The 20,740-nt window shown below is 48.0% G+C and overlaps 1 protein-coding gene across 1 annotated transcript in view; it reads right to left on the reverse strand.

Moving 5' to 3' along the window:
• Positions 1-20,740, reverse strand: part of MYO18B (myosin XVIIIB) — a 220,840-nt gene that overhangs the window by 100,367 nt on the left and 99,733 nt on the right. Inside the window, exons 19-24 of the mRNA XM_036823428.1 lie at positions 16,614-16,733; positions 16,223-16,331; positions 12,885-13,009; positions 8,276-8,430; positions 4,480-4,603; positions 3,401-3,601 (exon numbers count right to left, since the gene is read on the reverse strand). Coding sequence (XP_036679323.1) covers positions 3,401-3,601; positions 4,480-4,603; positions 8,276-8,430; positions 12,885-13,009; positions 16,223-16,331; positions 16,614-16,733 — 834 coding nt within the window. The remainder of the gene's footprint in view (positions 1-3,400; positions 3,602-4,479; positions 4,604-8,275; positions 8,431-12,884; positions 13,010-16,222; positions 16,332-16,613; positions 16,734-20,740) is intronic.

Below are 20,740 nucleotides of genomic sequence, written 5' to 3' on the forward strand. Positions count from 1 at the left end.
TCTTCTAGATGGGTGGATAGGTGGGTGAATGGATGGTAGAATAAAAGTTTACTTATGAAGACAGGAAATCCTGGAGAGGGAGATAACTTGCCCAAGATGCTACCTTGACAATTCACTTTGCCTTTGGTTAGTTACCTTGCTCTGTAGAAAACAGCCTTCTTAAAATACATTTGTGAGAATGAAATGAGATGACATATAAAGCACTTAGCACAACGCCTGGCACAAAAAGATTACGTTTTCTTTCCCCATTATTTTGAAAACAGAGTAAGGATTGGCCCCTCCCTTCCCGGAAGCCTGACATAACCAAGAACTGTGTTCCCATTAAAGAGGTGAGTCTTTTCAATGAGAGCCTCCAACACCTGCTCAGGGCGGGAAAAGAGCTGCGTGTGATGTTTAAGCTGTGCCATCTTACATAAAAGGCTCCAGAACTGGAGGCAGAAGTCATGGGATCCAATTCTAGTTCAAGAATTTACTTTCTTGATTTTCATAATTGAGAGACTGATCCAAGCTCTTGCTTGTCAAGTTTTGTGGCATATTAGAATTACCTGGTGCCTTTTTCTAAAAAAATTTCAATTCCAGGGCTTCACTCTAGACCTACTGGGTCAGAATCTCCAGGATACGGGCCTCAGGAACCTGTACTGTTAAGCTTTCATTGATGTATCCTCTTCAATGCTATTGGTCATGGAGCAGCATGGAACCCACCAGTGCAGAGGGTCAGACTGTAGAAACTACAACGTCCTGACCATTTGCTACTCTGCCCTGGCACCTCACAGCAAGCTTTCATGAGGCTACAATTGTTGCCTCTCTAACATGGACAGGCAGTCAAAAAAAGACAACTGTGGTCTTTCCCAACGTTGATGATATTCTCTACTACATAGGACTGTGGTGAAGAGGAAGAAGAATGGCGTGCATCAGAGCCCCTACTGTAGTTCTCGGCAGAAAGCAGGCTCACTTTAAATGCCAACTTCCTTCCCTGCCTCCTTTAAAATGACAGAGGTTATGGGAAGATAATCCAAAATGAGGAGCATTTAAAGCAAGTAAATGTAATATTTCTTTTTCATTTTTTTCCTAGCCTCTTGGACACTCCTGACATCTGCAATACCATTTATGTCAAGCTTATATGAGTTAACATAAAATTTCCTGGAAAAAGTGCTATGTTGTAATCAATAAATATCTCCTGGATGTCTACAATAGCCCAGTGCAGTGTGAGATGATGGGTGAAGCTGAAGATGGATGAAAGGGTTGAGTCAGCTTCGCCTCCTGTGTAAGCTGACGGGGGTACTGGGAAGCTGCATTCAGCCTCGGGTCCCTGAGGTCACCGTAGCACATTTCTCCTTCCGAGCACCGAGTGGTCCCCTGGTGACATCTTCAAGAGGTAACACAACTTTCCAAAGTGCTCACTCTTTTCTTGACTCTGGGTTGCTATGTGACGCTGTTCCACCCTCTACGTCCCAGAACGACCTGCACAGATATCCCACCTCCTTCACGAACCTTCACAGATTCACAGCTGGGGTTGGGGGGAGGCTAGGGGGTTGACAAGGCTCCGACTTCATTGTACAGATGAGGAGACTAAAGTCTAGAGAAAACAGGGGGCTCGCCTAACGTCACACAGACCCCATCTGCATGTGACCATCTTGCAGTTCCTTAAATGCCACGTGACTCCCCTGCCTCCAGGTCTTTGCACTGGCTGTTCCCCCTACCTGGAACTCTCCCCGTCAGCCAACTCAGACTCATCCTTCAGCTTTCAGCTTCAGTAAATGTCACTTCCTCCAGGAAGTCTTCCCTGACTGTTCCAAACCTGCTCCCCAAACCAGATCTGCAAGTTAAACCTTCTCATAACACTCAGCATAACTATAACCTTCGGCAGAGTGGAGACCACACTCGTCTTGTTTACAGATGTATCCCTAGCATCCACCCTGTGCCTGGCACACAGTAGGTGCTTAATAAATATGGGTTTGACTGAGTGAGTAAAGAAGCTGTTTTCTGAACCACTACAGACTGTCCCTCCACGCCTGCCACATCCATGTCTCAATACTCAGCAGACTCCATCCCGATGGAGTGGGGATAAGTGAGAAGCAAGGGCCAGCACCCCAGCCTCCCCCTGACCGCCCCCACTTCACCAGAGCTGCTCAGTTTATTTGCTTTTACGTATTCATGCTGCCTGGTCAGACGTTCTTGAAAAAGGAGTTCCAACCTTAAAACCATTTCAACATAATTACCCCTTATGAAATCCCACATGAGAAATTTCTTTAGAACTAAGCATCAAGAAAAGCCTTGCTTCCCCTCAAAAACCTGGCTTGTTTTTATCTTGGGGATGATAAAAAAGCATGTAACTCACATTTCCTCTTTCTCTCTGGCCACCAGGAATTTTAGAGCTAAACCTATTAAGTGTGTAAGATCGTATGTTCTGCGTGTCTGCTTATTAATTCACCACCCCACCGTTCCTTAGCACCGGTTTTAATTTGTGTTTTTCTGGTTTGGCTTGTTTTATTTATTCTTCTATTTTATTATGCATACATCTTATAAGCTGCCTCAAATTCTTTGTGGAATGAGTTGGGCATATAAACAAACAAGCAGACAAAATATTCATCAGGTGCTTCGTTGAGGGGGCTGGTACAAGAATATTGGATTCCTGCCTTATTCCCCTCAGTTATTTTGCGTTTTCCAAAGATCGGGGCTCCCATCTCCCTGGAGGCTGTGCACAGCACAGGTATCCGAGGCGCTGTGGAGTCAGATGGTGCAGGCTCCAAATTCCGTCCCTGCCATTTTCTCCCTGTCCCTGAGCCTCAGTTTCCACATCCGTAAAGTGGGGATAATACTAATATCTCAGCATATAAATTTCTTGGGGAGATTGATGAGGTGAGATGTGCGGAGAGCTTAGGGCTGAGTCTGGTACACAGACAGCGCTCAATAAACACCAGATATTGGGTCAACAGTTATTTAATGAGTACCAACTATGCACCGGCCTCATTCCAGGCTCTGGGGATGCCCTGATAAGCAAGATCAACCAAAAAGTCCTCCTGCTTCCCTGAAATTTATATCCTAACGGGGGAGAGAAGCACTGAGCACGTTTTTTAAAGCACTATGGCACACGATGGCAGGTGCTATGAAGGAGAACCAAACGGCTAAGGAGTGGCATGGAGGTGGGGTTGTTTTCAAGAAGGAGACCAGGGCAAGCTTCTCGGAGGAGCTGACACTGACGCCTGCAGGATGGCAGGAGGGGCTACATCATGAAAGGTCTGAATGGCAGACCTAGGGGGGCTGAGGTTCTCTGGGGTGCCAGGGAGCCACAGAAGAATGAGGAGCCGCTGAGTGAGGCGCTTATGTCGTATCTGGGTAACAACCTTCTGCACTGGAGTCAGCACGCGGCAGGGCATCGCCCTGGACGGGACCTTCCTACCTGCTCCAGCTGCTTGATGGTGTTTTCCTGCTGCTTGTGGATTTTCTCTTGCTCGAGGGCACTGGATTCCAGCTTCCAGAGCCTCTCCTTCAAGCCCGCAATGCAATTCTCCCCCAGAGAGGGTGACCCCAGCAGCTCCTGCTTCTGGGCCTGCAGCTTCTCCACGTCCTGCTTCAGCTGCAAGGTTTCTTGCTCCTTTCGCTACAGAGACAAAGTGGGCAGAGATCCGAAGTCACATGACCGTACTCCTGCTCCCCCTGGGACACCTCTACAACCTGCGGGAGGGCGCTTTCCACTGTTCAGTGCACGTCATCTCCACTGCCATCTCCACCTGGATCTCGCGGCCCCCCGCTGCGCCCCCTGTGGGACGCCAAGGGCCCCTCCCTGGGACAGCTCAGACAGGCTGGGGTGGCGAGTTTGTGGGAAGCAACGCCCTTGCCCCTAGAGCTAGACCTCAGAGCACAAACAGGAGGTGTGTGCCCCATTTGAAAGCTGTGTACCTGCCAAGGCTGGGCCTGAGATGCTGGAGCAGGGAAGCAAAGTGGCCAGGAATGACTCTTCCAGGTTAGAAAGTCAGCTCCAGGGTGAAAGAAGTCTGGGCTACATCAGGAAGGAGCTGCCCGCCAGGCTAAGAGGTGCAGAGGTTCTCCCAGAGTAACAGGGAGCCACAGCAGGCCTTGAGGAGCAGCTGAGGGAGGTGCCTGTGTCATATGTTAATCAAATCCCTCTGCACTGGAACCTGCAGTGGACAGGGCACTGCCCCTAGCTGGGTCTACAGCTAATTCATCCTGAGCCAAGCCTCTCCCCGCTCCCAGGTGGGCAGCTCAGAAGTCAGGTAGGTGGACCGGAGCAAGATCGTGAGGGACGTGGAGCTAGGGAGGCCTGCTTATCCATCACCTGCCACCCACGGTTTGTTGATTCAGGCGCCCTGGGCTCCGTGACCCCGGCAGGCCAAGGCCGGCCGACCAGGACGGCCACACACAGAGCTCTCGCCCCGCACCATCTGTAGCAGGCGCGCGAGGGGTTTCCTGAGACCCAGCAACCAAGAGCCAGGGGGGCGCCGTGCCCCCGCCCCTCACCTTCAGGTGCTGCTGAAGCTTGCCCAGCTCGCACCGGACGCTGGTGTTCTCCTGGGCCACTTTCTCGCGGAGGCCCTTCTCAAACACGGACTCTCCCAGGGCCTGGGCCAGCTGCGTGTCAAACCTGTCAGAGCAGAACGCGGGTCATGGCCCCGAGGCGGGTGTGCCTGGGCCGGGGGCGGGGGAGGGAAGGCGGGTGCTAGAGAGAGGCAGTTAGCTTGCTGAGAACCGCTAGGGAGAGAAAGAGAATTAAATGATGCAGGGTTTGTGGATGTGGGGTAGGAATCCTGAACACCAGACGGCAACGCTGAGGGTTTATAGTTTCCACAAAAATACTGGACACTTATTTAAAATGTGATAAAAACATATACACAAAAATAAAAATAGAATAAAACTATTCAAATAGAGAATAAGAACAAAAACCATATAGACATATAGAAAAAACTAACCTATCAGGTTTGCTGACATACACCAAGAACCTTTAATTCTACAAGGCCCAGGTTTGGCATCTAATATCCATTGATTGGTATATGAATGTATTTATCAGCGCAAACAAGGGATATTCAACATTTCATATTGTGCATGATACTGTGGGGCTCATGCACTCATAAGCCATATTAGAGCACGGTTATTACGGATAGAATGCTGGACAGTTATACATTCCACCTTGTCTTCATTTGGTTCCTAAGCAGAAAACACAGAGACTGGATAGTCCTATGGGGGCCGTCGGGGAAGGAGGAAGTACCTCCTTTGGAGCGCACCTGCCCCTCCACGATGGTGACCACTGGGTGGGAAGCGCTTCCTGGACTGGACATCATTCCACTCATCAGCCTCTGTCCCTATCACAGGCGAGGAAACTGGCAGAGGTTCTGACAAGCCTCAATAAGATGTGACTTTGGTCACTTGCCCTCAGCCCACACAGAAAGGCCACCTGCTCCAGGGAACTGGGTGTGGCCAGAATGGCTGAACTGGGCACGGGGTTTTGGCCTTGGTGAGAAGAAGGTCTCCCTTGTTACAAGATTATCCAGTGTCCCTTAACGCTAGATGGTCATTCAAAGCCTCAAGACTCCTGAGAGAGCCAACTACAGGTCATATGAGGGAGCCCTACTGTTGGAAGGGCCCAGAGGCTTTCTGATTGGCTGTTGCTGACATCATTCAAGAGGCACTATTGGCTGCCTCTGAATGGCAACACTGATGATGATGATAATGGTCCAGCAGTCCCAAAATGCCAGGCTCTGAGCTGGGATCCATGGGGTCCTTATAACAATTCAGTAAGAAACACATTATAACCATTTCATACAAGAGAAAACTGAAGTTCAGAGAGAGCTGAACTGATTCAGCCAAAATCCCAAAGCGGGTTTGAGCCAGCTTCTCTGCTGATTTAGCTGGTCCCCCATCTACCTGTTCATGCCCTGGAACAGGGAAGGAAAGACAGTGGGGGCCAGACAGTGATGGATGTTTTAAAGGAGTCCTTACTGGGCCACCTGATGCCAAAGAATGCCTCCAACAGACCCTAACTTTTGGAACACACTGACCGACCAACTGCCTGAGGCCAGAGGGACTCACACCCTTCACCCCACTAGGAGCGGGCTGGGGGTCCAACCTCCCGTGGCTCCGGCACAGGCCTTATCCCTGTGGAAGCAGCTGGGAGCTCCATCAGCCCTCGGAACTGAGCTTTGTGACCCATGAGGAACCATGGCAACAAGAAGCCAACCTCAAATGGAGCCTTTCTGGGCCACTCTGAACTTAGAAGCCAAGGTGGGGCAGGGAACTCTATCAGCATGGAGACATCACTCCATCCAGAGCCCAGCAAACTAAGGAGGCAGCTGCATCTACACTTCAATTAAACTTAAAGAGGTGTGAGGAAGTAACACTAACTTCTAGATCTCTCCCTCACTATAGGCATTCTGTCTGAATTTCCACCGTTAGACAGAGACTTCTACCCCCTTATGGGCTCCCTGCTAAAATGCTAGCCCACCTAGAAAGGTAATGGCTGCTATTTGCAATGAGCATCAAAACATAAATTAACTTCTGCTAAGATACGGTAGTGGAGTAGAGAGCATGACAGGGCAGGTAAGTCTTAAGAAGAAGAAATGTAAGTATGATGAAATGGGGACTTTCCCGGGGGCCATCATGGGGAGGTTCTTGAGGACCTGGAATGAAGGGTTCTGCCCAAGGGGGTCGATCACAGGAAAGACCAGAGAGATGGAATTTTCTGGCTGCATAAACTCCAAGGACAGAACCCTGCCCCCTGCCACCCATCAGAAATCTGAAACCCCCTCATAAGGCCTCTCAGAACAGAAGTGGAACCCACAGATAAGGGCCAGTATTGTCACAGCTGGCAGAAACCTGAGGGGTGATGGAGTCTCACTTCTCAATTTACAGATAGGGGTCTGTCAGAGCCACTCTTCAGCACCAGGTGGCCTGCTTAAGTCCAAGGACGGCTCTGAAACATCAGTCACTGTCTGGCCCAGACAGGTAGTGTCACTTGACAAGGTCACCCAGGAAATGACCAAGGTGGGACTAAGCCATTCTCCCCACTGCAAGGACAAGGTTTAGCCTGAGCATCCGTGGGAAGCTGGAAAAGGAAGCAGAGTCAGCTATCAGCAAGAAGAGAATAAACTTCTCTCATTTTGGGGGCATACTAATAACACCCCAAAGAGCTTCTTTTTTTTTTTTTTTTCCCCCAAATGAAGGAGCCAGCTCAGGAAAGCTCGAAGGTAAATGAGAGAAACAATATTTAATGCAGATCAAGTTCAAAACCTGTGCCAGTCCCATGGAAATAAAACTCAGCTTGCTACCTGTTGGAAATAGGCACCCTCGGCAAAACCACATCCTGGCACACATAGCAAGGTTCTTCTGTATTTTTATCCTGGACCTTCTCAAAGAGGCTGTGTTTCATCTATTTGCCTCCTAGGAAGTTTCCATTAGGGCTTATCTGGCTCAGAACAGGACCCCTGCACACCTTTACCCTCACCAGGTGAGCTGAAGAACTTTGGACACAGCCAAGGAGTCCAGGGATGAAGGCACCCCAGGAGCTGAGGTTCCACGTAAGGAGGCCTGTGAGTGTAAACCTGGGCTCCTGGTCTAGGCTCCACCCACGGAAACCTGTGACAGCACCGCCGGAAAGCAAGCACGGGAACCAGTGTGCAGATTCAAGACTGGCATCTTGTTTGTGCACAAAGCCCAGTCCCTGCCAGAACTGCTCACGTGAGCTGAGAGTCTAAACTTCAAATGAAAAGGGCACTGACTCAAGTTTTTGGCCTCCTCACCAATTTCAACAGTGGGAATAGGAACCAGACTCTAGTCCTGCGGGATCTACCAACTGTATCATCTAGCCTTCACCACAAGGGGGGCGCTCCACCTAAGGAGAAGAATCAGGCTGAGAAGGGTTGAATGACTTGTCCAAGGTCCCACAACTAGCAAGAGGCCCAGCTGAGACTTGAACCAGCACTTGCACCCCTAACCACCAGGCCAGGCTGTCTTTGCCCTCCACAACGAACTCTACACTTGATAAGTGGGGATGCGGAGGCCCAGAGAGGCCAAGAAAGTTCCCCAAGCTCACATGGTCAGTTGGTAATAGAGCTGAGACTGGATAACAGAAAAGAATGATTTCTTGCTGGATTCTTGGGAGAACCATATAGGAATGTGTGAGGGGAGAGAGAGGAAAATCAGAGCAGAACAAGGATGGTAGGCTCCATGGACGAAGAGCCCTGACTGAAGTGGAGGCGTTTGGAAGAACCCGGAGACCCCAGAAGACCCCAGCGCCCAGGTGCTGACGTGGAACGCGACTCACTTCTTCTGCTTCTTCTCTAGCTCGTGGTTTCGGCTCTGCTGGTTCTCCAGCAGGAAGTGGGTGTCCTGCAGGTCGCAGGTCAGGTGGTGGCACTTCCTCTTCAGCTGCTGGGCCATCCTCTTGGCGCCCTCGTAAGCACTCTGCAGCTCCCCAAGCTGTGGGAGGAGTAGAACGTATCAGCCAGCTCCGTCAGTGCCGAACTGCCCCCTACTTTCTAGGTCAAGTAGCTGCTGTTTCCAGTGTGAGTGTAATAGGAAGAGAATAGGCACGGGGGCTGGAGCGACCCCGTCCTGACCACTTTTCACCTGTGTCGCCGTGAGGAAGCTAATTCTCTGAGCTTCAGTTTGCTCAGGGGTAAAATGGGGCGGGGGCGTCTATCATTCTCTTCGGGTTTTTAATTTTCCTCAGTAATCCTCCTGCCAGTGTGCCCACAGATTCTTTACATGCCCTGCCTCAACTCGACAGCCCCTTGAGGACTGTGCATAATTGACATCCCCATCAGTGGGCATAATCTGGGGAGACGCATGAGGATCAGCCGTGAAGCAGCCAAAATGGCACATGGAGAAAATCTGACCAGGAAACCCCTGAGACAGGCTGTAAAGGTCAAGGCGGTAACTGGCACTTGAGATGGGCTGGCTTCCACAGGGACACGCGCTGCTGGAAACAAACGGAAAAGCCACGGCACTTGCATCTTCCTCCAGGAAACACCCTCCCAAATGTCCTAGTTTAGATCTGGGAGAGAGGGCAACTCAGCACACTCGCTTTGAAGAAATGGCCTCATTAGAGAATTGCTTTAAATAAGCAAAACGCTGAGTTAATGAAGCCTGTAATTCTAAATTCAGTATTTGAAGGCAAATGGGATGTTTTCGTATATTCTGCTGCTCAGAAAAAGGTTGCACTTTTATTACTTTTTAATGTAGCATGAGTATCCCTCCTTCCTTGGGGAGGCTGACCCGACTTTATAATTTGTTATAAAAGAACTGGGCTGTTCCCCTGTGGCTGTCCCTTGCTGGTTATCTATCTATGTCTTCTGAGGATCATGATGCAATGTCCACCTTGGAAGTGACCCCTAAAACCATCTCCAGAGAGCCTCACTTCCACTGTTTATAAAATCCCGTGTGATCTCTTCCTGGCCCACCTCTGCAAGTTGATTCCATGATACTTTTCTCTCACAATGAGGAGATATATATATATATATATATATATATAAATAAAATAGCGGGACAGGAAATATGACTTCAACTCTTATTGTGCTTACCTCTAATGGGGACACCAAGAAGTAAGCAGATAATTACAACACAGCATGATGAGGCTTGTATCTGGGGAAATAATTCAGGGGCACCCAACCCAATCTGTGTCAGGAAAGACTTTCTGGAGGGAAGGACATTTAAGCTGAGATCTTAAGGTTAGTTGGAGATATCTAGGTAGGGAAGAGAAAGAAAGTGTTCTAGGAAAAGGAAACAGCATATGCAAAGGCCCAGAGGTGAGAAAGAATAAGGCTTTTTGGAAGGAGGGGGAAAAAAAAGTGCAATGGAACAGAATAGAGTCCAGAAAAAGACCCACAGAAATACAGTCAGTTGATCTTCTACAAAGGGGCAAATGCTATACAGTGAAGCAAAGACAATCTTTTTGACAAATGCTGCTGAAACAACTGGTCATCCACATGCAAAAAAAATGAATCTAGACACAGATTTTACACAAAAATGAACTTAAAATGGATCACAGAAGTAAATGTAAAATGCAAAACTATAAAGCTCCTGGAAGATAACATAGGAGAAAACCTTGATGACCTTGGATTTGGCAATGACTTTTTAGATATGACGCCAAAGGCACAACCCATGAAAGAAAGAATTTATAAGCTGGACTTTAAAACTAAAAATTTCTGCTCTGCAAAAGACATTATCAAGAGAATGAAAAACCACTGACAGGAAGAAAATATTTGCAAAAGACATATCTGATAAAGAACTTATCCAAAATATACAAGGAACTCTTAAAATCCAATGATTGGAAAACAAACAATTCAAATAAAAAAACAGGCCAAAGACCTTAACAGACACTTCACCAAAGAAGGTTACTGATGGCAAATAAGAATATGAAAATATGTCCCACACCTTATGTCATCAGGGAAATTAAAACAAGATACTACTATACACTTATTAGAAAGAATGACTAGAATACAGAACACTGACACCACCAATTGCTGACAAGGATGTGGAGCAACAGGAACTCTTACACATTCCTGACGGGAATGCAAAATGGTACAGCCACTTTGGAAGACAGTTTGATGGTTTCTTACAAAACTAAAGATACTCTTACCATATGATCCAGAAACCATGTACTTTGGTATTCACCCAAAGGCACTGAAAACTTACATCCACATAAACACCTGCACATGGATATTTACTGACAAAACATGGAAGCAACTGAGATGTCCTTCAGTAGGTGAATTGATAAATGAACTGTGATACATCCAGATGATGGAATATTATTCAGAGCTAAAAAGAAATGAGTTATCAAGCTATAAATGAAAAGATGTGGAGGAACCTCAAATGCATATTCCTAAGTGAAAGAAGCCAATCTCAAAAGGCTGCATATGGTATGATTCCAACTATATGACATTCTGGAAAAGGCGAAGCTATGGGGACAGTAAAAACATCAGTGCTTGCCAGAGGTTGGGGGCAAGGGTAAACTGATGGAGCACAGAGGATTTTTAGGGCAGTGAATCTATTATGTATGAAACTATAATATGGATACATGGCATTATACATTTGTCCAAACCCACAGAATATATGACAGTAAGGGTAAACCCTAATGTAAACTACAGCAAACTACAGTCCTTAGTGATGGGTCAACGAATGTTCATTGATTGTAACAAATGTCCCACTCTGGTGGAGGATGTTGATAATGGGGGAGGCTATGCAAGTGTAGGGATGGGGGTAGATGGGAAACCTCTGTACCTTCCTCTCAATTTTCCTGTGAGCCTTAAACAACTGAATGGGTTGGACTCAGTGGTGTGCTGGAGCTGTCTTGTACCAACTTACAAGAGCTGATTCTGCACATCTCTTCCCAGTTCCACATTCAGTAACATCACAATGGTAGCCTGAAATTGGCCATGGTGGGAACATTTACACCACGGAAATCGGCAACTGGCAAACATTACACATCAGGGTCTGTTTTTAGAGCGACAGTTTATCAGCACACCACTGGTTAAAGTGTAGACTGGGTAGAATGTAGACTAGGGGTGGTTGGAGACAATGCAAAACAGAGGCCAAGTTACTTTCATCTAGATATGCCAGACAAAGTTACATTATATTTGTAATGCCCAGCTGCACTTTCAAGAAAAAAAGGGAAATTGTAGGATGTCAGAAATGCAGAGGACACAAAACAAGAACACTCACGGTAGATGCTAACACTATGGCAGTCAAGGTGGGGGAGAAGAAGAGCAGAAAGATCCAGAAATGTCCCTAATGATAGAGGCTGTGTTCAAATGCCCAGAGGGAGACAGCAGACAAGGCCTTGGGGCCATGGAAGGTGGGAGCTTGGAAGGAAGACCCTTGCACTAAGCCAGGACCCTGAAAGAGCTACACCTATTTGACAGGGGGTAAGGAAAGCTCCACCCATGGCCTGGAAGGTGGTTAAGAATGCTTGCTGCCACTCTGGCTCCCAGTCAGGGAGAAAGGATTCCCATGAGAAATCAAAACCCCCGGTCTGTGCCTCATGTGAGTTCAAAGCTCAGACTGACACTTTGGACATGCTGCAAAAATCTGAAATGCAGAATTTATTTAGCATAACCTCGGGGGCTGCTGCAGAAGAAAAAGTGCAAAAGTGCTTCTTCTAAGAGGAACACATCCAAAAACATAAGACTCCATTTAAAATCAATAAAAAGGTTTTTAAAATTTTTAAAATAAGATCAACTCAATTAAAAACAAAAAAGCTAAAGACACATAAAATCTCACCATGAGTCAGAAGGGAAAAAAGGAACATCTACAATGCCGACTACGTGGGGCTGGTGTGTGGGAGGCGCCTGTGGAAGATGAACTCACAATCAAAATTTACAGAACACACAGGCAAACAATTCCCAGCGACAGTCAGTCTAACTTGCGATAACAGAACAATCTGAAAGAGATGCTGAAAGATCCCCTGGCTGCTGTGTGGTTGAGGGGAGAGGCTGGAAGCAATGAGACCAGTTAGGAGGCTGTTGCTCTGACATAGATGAGAGATGGAGGTGGAAAGTTAGGCTAGAGGCAATAGGGGCTGATATCATTTGACTATTTTAGGAGCACATTACAATCATTTTACAGATGAGAAACCTGAGACCCAAAAGGTAAAAGTGCTTTCCACAAGGTCAAAGCAGAAAGGGAACTGGAACTCAGGTATCCCGAGCTCACTTTCATGTTCTTTAGTCCACAGTCTAGAACATTCGCATGTAGAGAAACTATCACCCATATCCCATAGCGACCTTCATGTGTAATATCAGTGGAGGTGGAGAAGCACGGAACAGGTGATGCCCTCTCTCCCTTCCTGGGTTCAGCCAACACCCTGAAGAGGGAGGTGAGATCCTGCCCAATCGCTGCCACTTTTGCAACCCAGACTATCTCCCCCCCCTTACCTTCTGCTCCAGCTCGTTCCTAGACGCCAGCTCCGAGTCCAGCCTCTCCTCGGACTGCTGGAGACGCTTCCTGAGGAACTCGTTCTCCATCTGAGCACAGTCGAAGCGCATCTGCCACTCGTCCGCTGTTTAACAGAGTCAGAGAGGCCAGGATGGGAGGCTCAGTGAACGAGGGTGGTTCTCTCCCACGGTCTTAGCTCTTTGTGCACAATTTCACAGTGTTAATAGAATTCCTGAGGCTCGACCTCAGGCTTCAAATTAGGAAATCCCACTTTAAGTCCGAGCTTTAAAAACCACTTCCTCCAGGCAGCCTGCCCTGACTACCTCCAGGTGTGTAACGTTATTGACCACTCACTATTTTAAGCTTGGTCGTTTTACACTGTTCAATTTCTCTACAAGTGTGCAAAGACCTTTTTTTCCCCAAGGAAAGTCCATAATTTTTGAGGGTAGGGGAGCTGTTTTAGTCATTTGCGGGTTTCTCCACACCCTCTAGAAGAGTTTCCCACACACAGCCATTCCCCCCCACATGGTAACACAAGTTCTCCAACTGAAGTCATCCTACTGGCCTACCACACTGGGTGACAGAGAATAAAATCAGTGACTGTTGGTTGAATTAATTAACAAATAAATCAATGAGCAATAATTAAAGTGTCTATTAAATGAAGAGCAACAGACACACTGGTTGCAAGATGTCTCTATGTGATAGCAAAACAATCCCTTGATTTGGTAAAAATCTAAGAAAAATCATTTGCTGGTGTGATGAAAACTGTCTGGCTGAAGAGAACAGGCTGCAGTAAGTTGTGATATCTTTTAACTGAATAATAGAGTAACATCCTTTAAGGTAATGGAGATGTGGAAAACACTGCACAAATGGACAGTTTAAGATACAGACCCATCCATTTCTCCATCCACCCATCCGTCCTTCATCCATTGTTCCATCTACCTTCCATCCATCCAAACACTCACTGGGCACACTACTCCATACCAGGCACAAGGGATCATGAATAAGAAACCATTCTATCTTCTGGAAGTATCTACTTGTAGAGACAAACATGTAAAAATTCAGCTTCAACACAGCATGACCAGTAGTCTCATAAAGGAACTTAAGGAAATCCAGAAGAGGACTCAAACTCATAAGGGCAGCAAACTCTGTTTTGTTCATGATTGTGTCCAAAGGACTTACTACGATGCCCAGCATATCATAAACGCTCCATAACTTTCACTGGAGAGGGGGGTGGATGGACGTTAGGGTGCACGGAGAGGTGGGTACGTGGATGGATGAATGGATGGTAGGACTGAGGTCTTGTAGGAGGTCACCCCAATAGGCATTCTCACATAAAACAGAAGAATGACATAACTGTAAGAAGTCAGAGCCTCTTCAAGTTTCCATCAAGGTAAATAATATCATGGTAGGAAAGGAATCCTATCTCCCCGCCAGGTAAAAAGTCTCAAGTAGCAAACAGCATAGCCTGCAAAAGGAAGGGGCAGCAGAAAGGATTTCTGAGGCAGCCTGTGTACTCTGTGCTCCAGAGAGGGGTGTGAGTGGGCTGCACGAACAGATGAGGAAACTTCTCCATTCTGCAAGGCTGATTTCCACCTCCAGCCTCCCTCCCCACGGGCACCGTTTTTCACCAGTACGTGTAAGTGAGCCCTTCATTTTCCAGGCACATCTTTCCTGGGTTTCTCTGACCTCCCCATTTACATTGCAAGTTTCTTGAGAGCAGGGCCCAACTAAAATTCTTCTATAAACCACCCCCTGACACATAACAGGGTCTGGCTCAGTGCTGGACGCATACCGTAAAAGGTTCTCTTTAAATACTTAACCATGTAGAGTGGGAAAACATATATATTTTTAGTAATTTCTACTGCACCTTGATCCATAGAAGAGGCTGTGGTGCCACTGCAGTGGTGTGGTTAAAGTGTTTTATTGCTTCTTTCAACTTTCCTGTATTTTAGAGATTTTCTGTAATGAGTATATATTACTTTCATAATGAAAAACAAGATATTTGTGGATTAGCTTCCTGGAATAAGCATCCCGAGCTGAAAGCCTGCACAGCTAATGTGCTCACGAGCTAAGCGCATTTCCCCCATCATCCGACTCCCGTATCTTTGCACAGGAAAACAAATGGCCGGGGAGTATCATTCAGACATAAGTCACGGTCAGGATGGAACTGGGGCTGATGTTCTTCTGGGGAAATTGTGCCGGTTCTGGGCCAACACGTTCCCCACTCCCTGTGTGGATCCTGCCTTGTTGGGTCTCAGGTATCTGAGAACCTCAGACTCCTCTGGATTAACCTCCCTGGTAGACACCTGCCCTGGGGGTAGCCAGGATGAGAGGATAACGAGAGTAGAGCAGGAAGCAAATGTGCCTTGCCTCTCCTCCACCACCTCTGGCCTTGGCTCCTCTGAGTGTCCCTGATGTTTCTAAGGCACTGATTCTCTGGGGGCACTGAAGGAATGATATCAACGTTTTATAAAGGCTGACAGACACGCTGGGAATCCTCCTCAGCTGACTCATTTAGACTGGGGAGAGGAGGTGACAAAGACGTCACCCTGCCCATCCAGCCGTGAGACGTGAGTCCCCAGGATACCGTCTAAGACGGGCACCACCAGGAACCCCTGGCTCCTCCGAACATACCTCTCATTGGGCAATTCAGGGGTCCCCTCACCCTCTCTCCGTTCATTCAGTAACTGCTAAGGGCCTGACGTCACTTTTAAATGGGGACAGTAGTCGCTGCTCCACAGGCGATGAGCAGGGATAATGATCCCGCTATCAGTAATATCAGAAATAATGACAAAGTAACTAACAGCTACTCAGCATTCTGTACCATGCACGTGGCTAAACACTTTCCATTAATCATCTATGGCTACATCCATTTGAAAGATGAGAAAACCGAGGCCCGATAAAGTCTTTGCCCAAAGCCACCCATCTAATAAGCAATGGAGTCTAGAGTCAAATCCAGAAATGGGATTTTGTAGATTTCACTTTTTAACCACTGAACTGCCTTCCTCAAAAATTATATTAAAAAGACTCATATAAATATAAGGGTGCCTTGCCCATCCATAGAACCACTATATTTTTAAATCATTCTTTCCATTATTACTAAACAGCACCTGCCACACTGATAATTTATTACTTGGGATATTGTTGGATTATCTGTTTAATGACTGTGTCTTCCACTGGGCTGAGAAGGCAAGGACTGTTCCTTTCTCTCCGCCAACGTCTCAGCCCCTAACGCAGCGCCTAGAGCATCGTGAGCGTGCAGTACATGTGAATGAATGGAATAAAAGGACAGCTTTTCCACCAGCGTCTAATGCCAGGGGTCCCAGTGGCTCACCTCCTCCAGTGTGACTCCTTTCCAAATCATTCAAGCGAATTTTCTGCTGGGCTTCTTCCAACTGCTTCTCCACTTCTCCCAAATTCTTCTGGACTTGCTCATACTTGCTCTGGAAGAGAGGTCTCAAGGTTTCAAACTGGAGCTAGACAGAGGCCATCTCACCTAAGGTGCCTCCAAACCAGTACTGGCCACCTACCCCCTGCACAGTCTTCACCCAGGACACCTCCAAGGCCAAGACTTAGGAAGACTCAAATGTCCTCCAGGACTCCGAGCGTGGGAGTCGGTAAGCCTGTGCATCCCAGATGTGAGCCCGGGGTTGGGGGGGGGCAGGCCCACCTCTCCCAGCCACTCTGCTCGGCCGCTCCCACCCCCGGCACTCCCGACCACTCGCCTTTAGCTCCTGAACTTCCCGGGAGGCCCGCAGCCGCTCTGCCCGCTCACTCTCCAGCACCTGGCAGGCCACGTCCCCTTTGAAGCGCTCGTCGGCCAGCTCTGTGGTCAACTCAGCAATCTGGGAGGGGGAGGGTTAAGGCAGGGTTACTTGCTGGCGCTGCAAACCCTTCCCTCTCCACACACACTCCACAGGACCACCCTTGGGCTAATCACTGGGTCTTATCGCAAGGCAACCCTTCAGCATAAGGTGGTTAAGAGCACGGACGCTGGAATTTTACTGGTCTTGGTGTGTTAGGGTTCCTGGCCCAACGCTCTGAACTAGGCAGCATGCCTCTCGGATGCTCAGTTTTCTCAGCTTTAGCGGGGTGGGGATAACTGACAGAACTGTCGTGAGAACTGAGATAATCCACATAAAGCTTAGCATGGTGCCCAGCACATAGTAAGCATTCAATTAAAAACCAGTTATTCTAGTAGAAACTCTCCTTAGCCATCCTTCAGGGAGCCATCTCACTGGACCAACCAACAGGCTCCCTCAGGAAGACACACTCACAGGTGCCCATCCCCCAAGGGTGCTCTCAGCCAGGAAACCCCTCCATGGTTCCCCAGGGTCCACCTGCCTCTACCAGGCGACAGCCACGCTCACCCGGTATCGACTGTGTGTGCTCCCAACCTGTTTATGTCTCATACACTCTTACCACCATTACCTATACTATTAGCCATTACATAAACCTGTAAAATGTGACCGGGCAAAGAGTTTCCATGAAAACTAGGCTGAATGCTTTGGAGGTAACAAATACAAGTGAGTTGCTTCTTAAAATTCTGTCAAACAGGTGTAGGTGCAAAAACTATACAGAAAAAAACAGAAGTAAAAAATTTAGGTTTTTGCATTCAAATTTCTGTGCCATTTGCTCTGCTTTAAAGAAATCAAAACTGGAAACCATGTAGCTGTGTGTTAGGGGTGTGGTCCAAAAAAGAAGTAGATCTGGGGTCAGACGCTCATCCTCAAAGGGCTTTGGTCCTACCTCAGTGAGTTGAGGTAGACACGTTTAAAGTTAAAAATAAAAATGTTTATTTTTAAATGAATTCCCATTTGCACTGACTTTCCACCCCCCCCCCCCAAAATAACCAACCAACAACAAACACCAAACGGGTCAGCTCTTTTGTGGTCTTATTGTTCCAAAATACAGCCTTCTGGGTTAAAGGATATGCCGAAGAAAGTGAGGAGAGAATCATATGAGTGGACAGTTTAGACCAAGAGGCACAGAATTGACCTTGCGCAGAAGAGGAGTCCTCATGAAACTGAGGCTACCTCTTGTGCGAGGCAGTGGCTCAAGTCCAGAGGGAGGGAACGAAAAAAAAAAAAATAGAGGCAAGAACCCCGTACAGCGTTCAAGTTCAGACACAACAACTAACATATTGTGTGACCCTGGACAAGTTTCTTCCTCTCTGGGGCTGTAGTCACCTGAACTACAAAATGCACTGAATTAGGTGATGTCTCCTGTCCTTCTGGCAATCCCATTCTATGCCACAGATCTTGCATATAAAGATGTCAGAACACCACAGTTCCCCATCAGACCCTCTGTGTGGTACCGAGGGGCGGCTGTGCGGTGCTCTCACACAGACTCGAGGTGGCCCTTCTGGTGTGGAATCCAGCCCCCGTCAACACTATCAGCTCACAGGCGGCCTCAAAAACCACTCAGCTGCCCCATGAAGGAGGAGGATGCAGATCTATATGTTCCGACATTTAAAAAAAAAAAAAAAAATCCCCAAGTCATATTGCCAAGGGGAAAAAGAAAGCAACGTTGCAGAATAGAACGTTTGGCATGTTTCCATTTTTGTCTGTACTTGCACAGAAAAAGGCACTCCCAAACTGTGAATGGGGATTCCCCCCCGTGGACCCCCGAAGGATGCACTCACAGAGGACTCCAATTTCCTTGTGACGCATTTCTGTACTGGTGACTTTTTAAACCGCTTTTGTAATCAGAAAAACACAAAACAAAAATATCTTTTTAAAATAGCCTAAACCATAAATTGAGCTGGGGCTGCCCTGTCCATTCTATGCCCCCCACCTTTCTTCCTCCTCCAGCCCATCAGCTTCACTCCCATCTTGATGACCATACCAGTGACAGCTCAGGCCAAAACGCCAATTTCAATAAACAGAGGAAAAAACCGAGGCTTAAGGGGAGCGTTCTGAAGTCACACAGCAAGTGAGCAGCAGAGCGTAGATGTGGACCCAGGTCCCTTACATCCAAGTACCGACCACCAGTTAAAGGGGAAAGGGCTCTCTGGCCCTGTTCCTGGCTGTCTTTGGGGTGGGGCTTCCTTTGCTATTCCTCACACTGTCGTCTCTAAAGTATTCATTGCAGTGACCTCGGACGGTTGTTTAAATGCAAATCTCAGGATCCTCAGATCCCCCAAACCGAAGTCTCTGAGGTGGGACCCAGGAATCTGAATTTCAACACACTCCAGGGTGATTCTTCAGCACCACAAAGTTTAAGAATTACTGCCATAGAAATAGCTAGGATCGCCTCCTAATTTTGGCCTCACTTGGCTTTAGACGGGTTAGATTTGCCTAGGGATGTGCAAAGGCATTCAAGCTGGAAAAATGATTCCTTGCAGTGGGTGCCGACTACAGGCCAGTGCAATCCAGGAGCGCCCCAGGCCACGCCCTGAAACATGCCCCGCAGCCGTGAGATCAGCACTGATCCCAAACGCAACTGTGTTCTCTCTGCCTTAGCCAATTAGTATGAAATTTAATTTGTGCTAATGGGCCTGAGCAAAGGGAACACAAAATTAATTTAATGCATTAATTCTGAGTTCCACAGACCCAAGTCTGGAGACCAAAGGACAATTAGTCCTTTTAACCTGGGGAAACGACAGCCGCTTTTAACAGAGACAGTAGCCCCTGACCTCCGCCTGTCCCCACAAAGCCCTCTCCCTTCACACGTTTTGGGGTCTGGGGGCTTTGTCCTTGTGGTGAGGGGTAGGCACTACGCCCAGAGCTATTGGGTGAGTGCAAAATGAAGGCCAAGTTAATGAGGGGAGGGCCTGGTCTTTAAAGCCAGAAGGGTCCTCTGCAGATTGCTCCAGGACCAGTTAACCAGAAATTATTCTGGAAACCTCCCTGGGTCCATCACTTGGCCAAGTCATCAGAAACCCTCTTTCTACTTAGGGACAATGACTCCAAGGGCCTGCCAGAGAGGGGGGGACAGAAAGGAATTAATCTGCTATACATTTTGCACAAACAGAAATAATATATGCTGCATGCTGACACCATGCGCAGTTTGGGGCAACAGTGGGTAACGGGGATTTGAAGGACGTTAGCGCTGAGCACACGTGGGGTCCCGTGGACTGTCACTGTCACCTGCCCTTCATGATACAAGCACTCCTGCCCTCAAAGACTCCACTGTCGAGTTGGGGAGAGAAGAAAACCACATGTGAGGCGCCCACGTGTCTTGGCTCAACCCTGCCCTGGGCTCTTATAGTCAAGGACCCTCTGACCCCAAGTCACCTTTCCCGTCGAGAGCAAACAGCACCCTTTCCCTCTCCTCCTGTACTTTTCAGTTTAACCAAAAGGATTTGTTCATAATAAGCCCTCGAATGAGAAACAGCTCACTCATCCACCGCTGAGGACAGACATGAGCTTATTGAGCACTGGGCATAGACGCCTGACGAGGAGGGTCTTTGCACAGGACAAGAAACAGAGGCACTGAGAGGTGAAATGATGTGCTCAAGTCAGAGCTGATGAGTCTCGCAGGGAGTCCGCCAGGGCGGCCTCACTCCCGGGTCCTGGCTGGACCTCTGTCCAGACGGTCCTCTGTCCCGCATCCACTGCGCAACTCAATCCCCTGCCCCTGGGCCCCTGGGGGCAGCAGAGCAGGAATCGTCGTCCTCCAGGAGCAGACGTGGAACAGCCGGCGGGTGCGGGTCAGCGGCCTGATAAGACCTGGACCCCAACCACTCCACGGGGCCACGGCCAAAGGGAGCCTTGTGGACCCCCCGTAGAAGGGAAGCCCCCATCCCCCCATCCTCATCAACCTGAGTGGCTAAAACAGAAAATGGGAAAAAAAACCAGAAGAGAGAAAAGAGAGAGAGGCGAGAAAATGAATCGACAGGTGAAGGGCA

The sequence above is a fragment of the Balaenoptera musculus genome, chromosome 14 (assembly GCF_009873245.2).
Source record: "Balaenoptera musculus isolate JJ_BM4_2016_0621 chromosome 14, mBalMus1.pri.v3, whole genome shotgun sequence".
In the NCBI taxonomy this organism is placed as follows: Eukaryota; Metazoa; Chordata; class Mammalia; order Artiodactyla; family Balaenopteridae; genus Balaenoptera; species Balaenoptera musculus.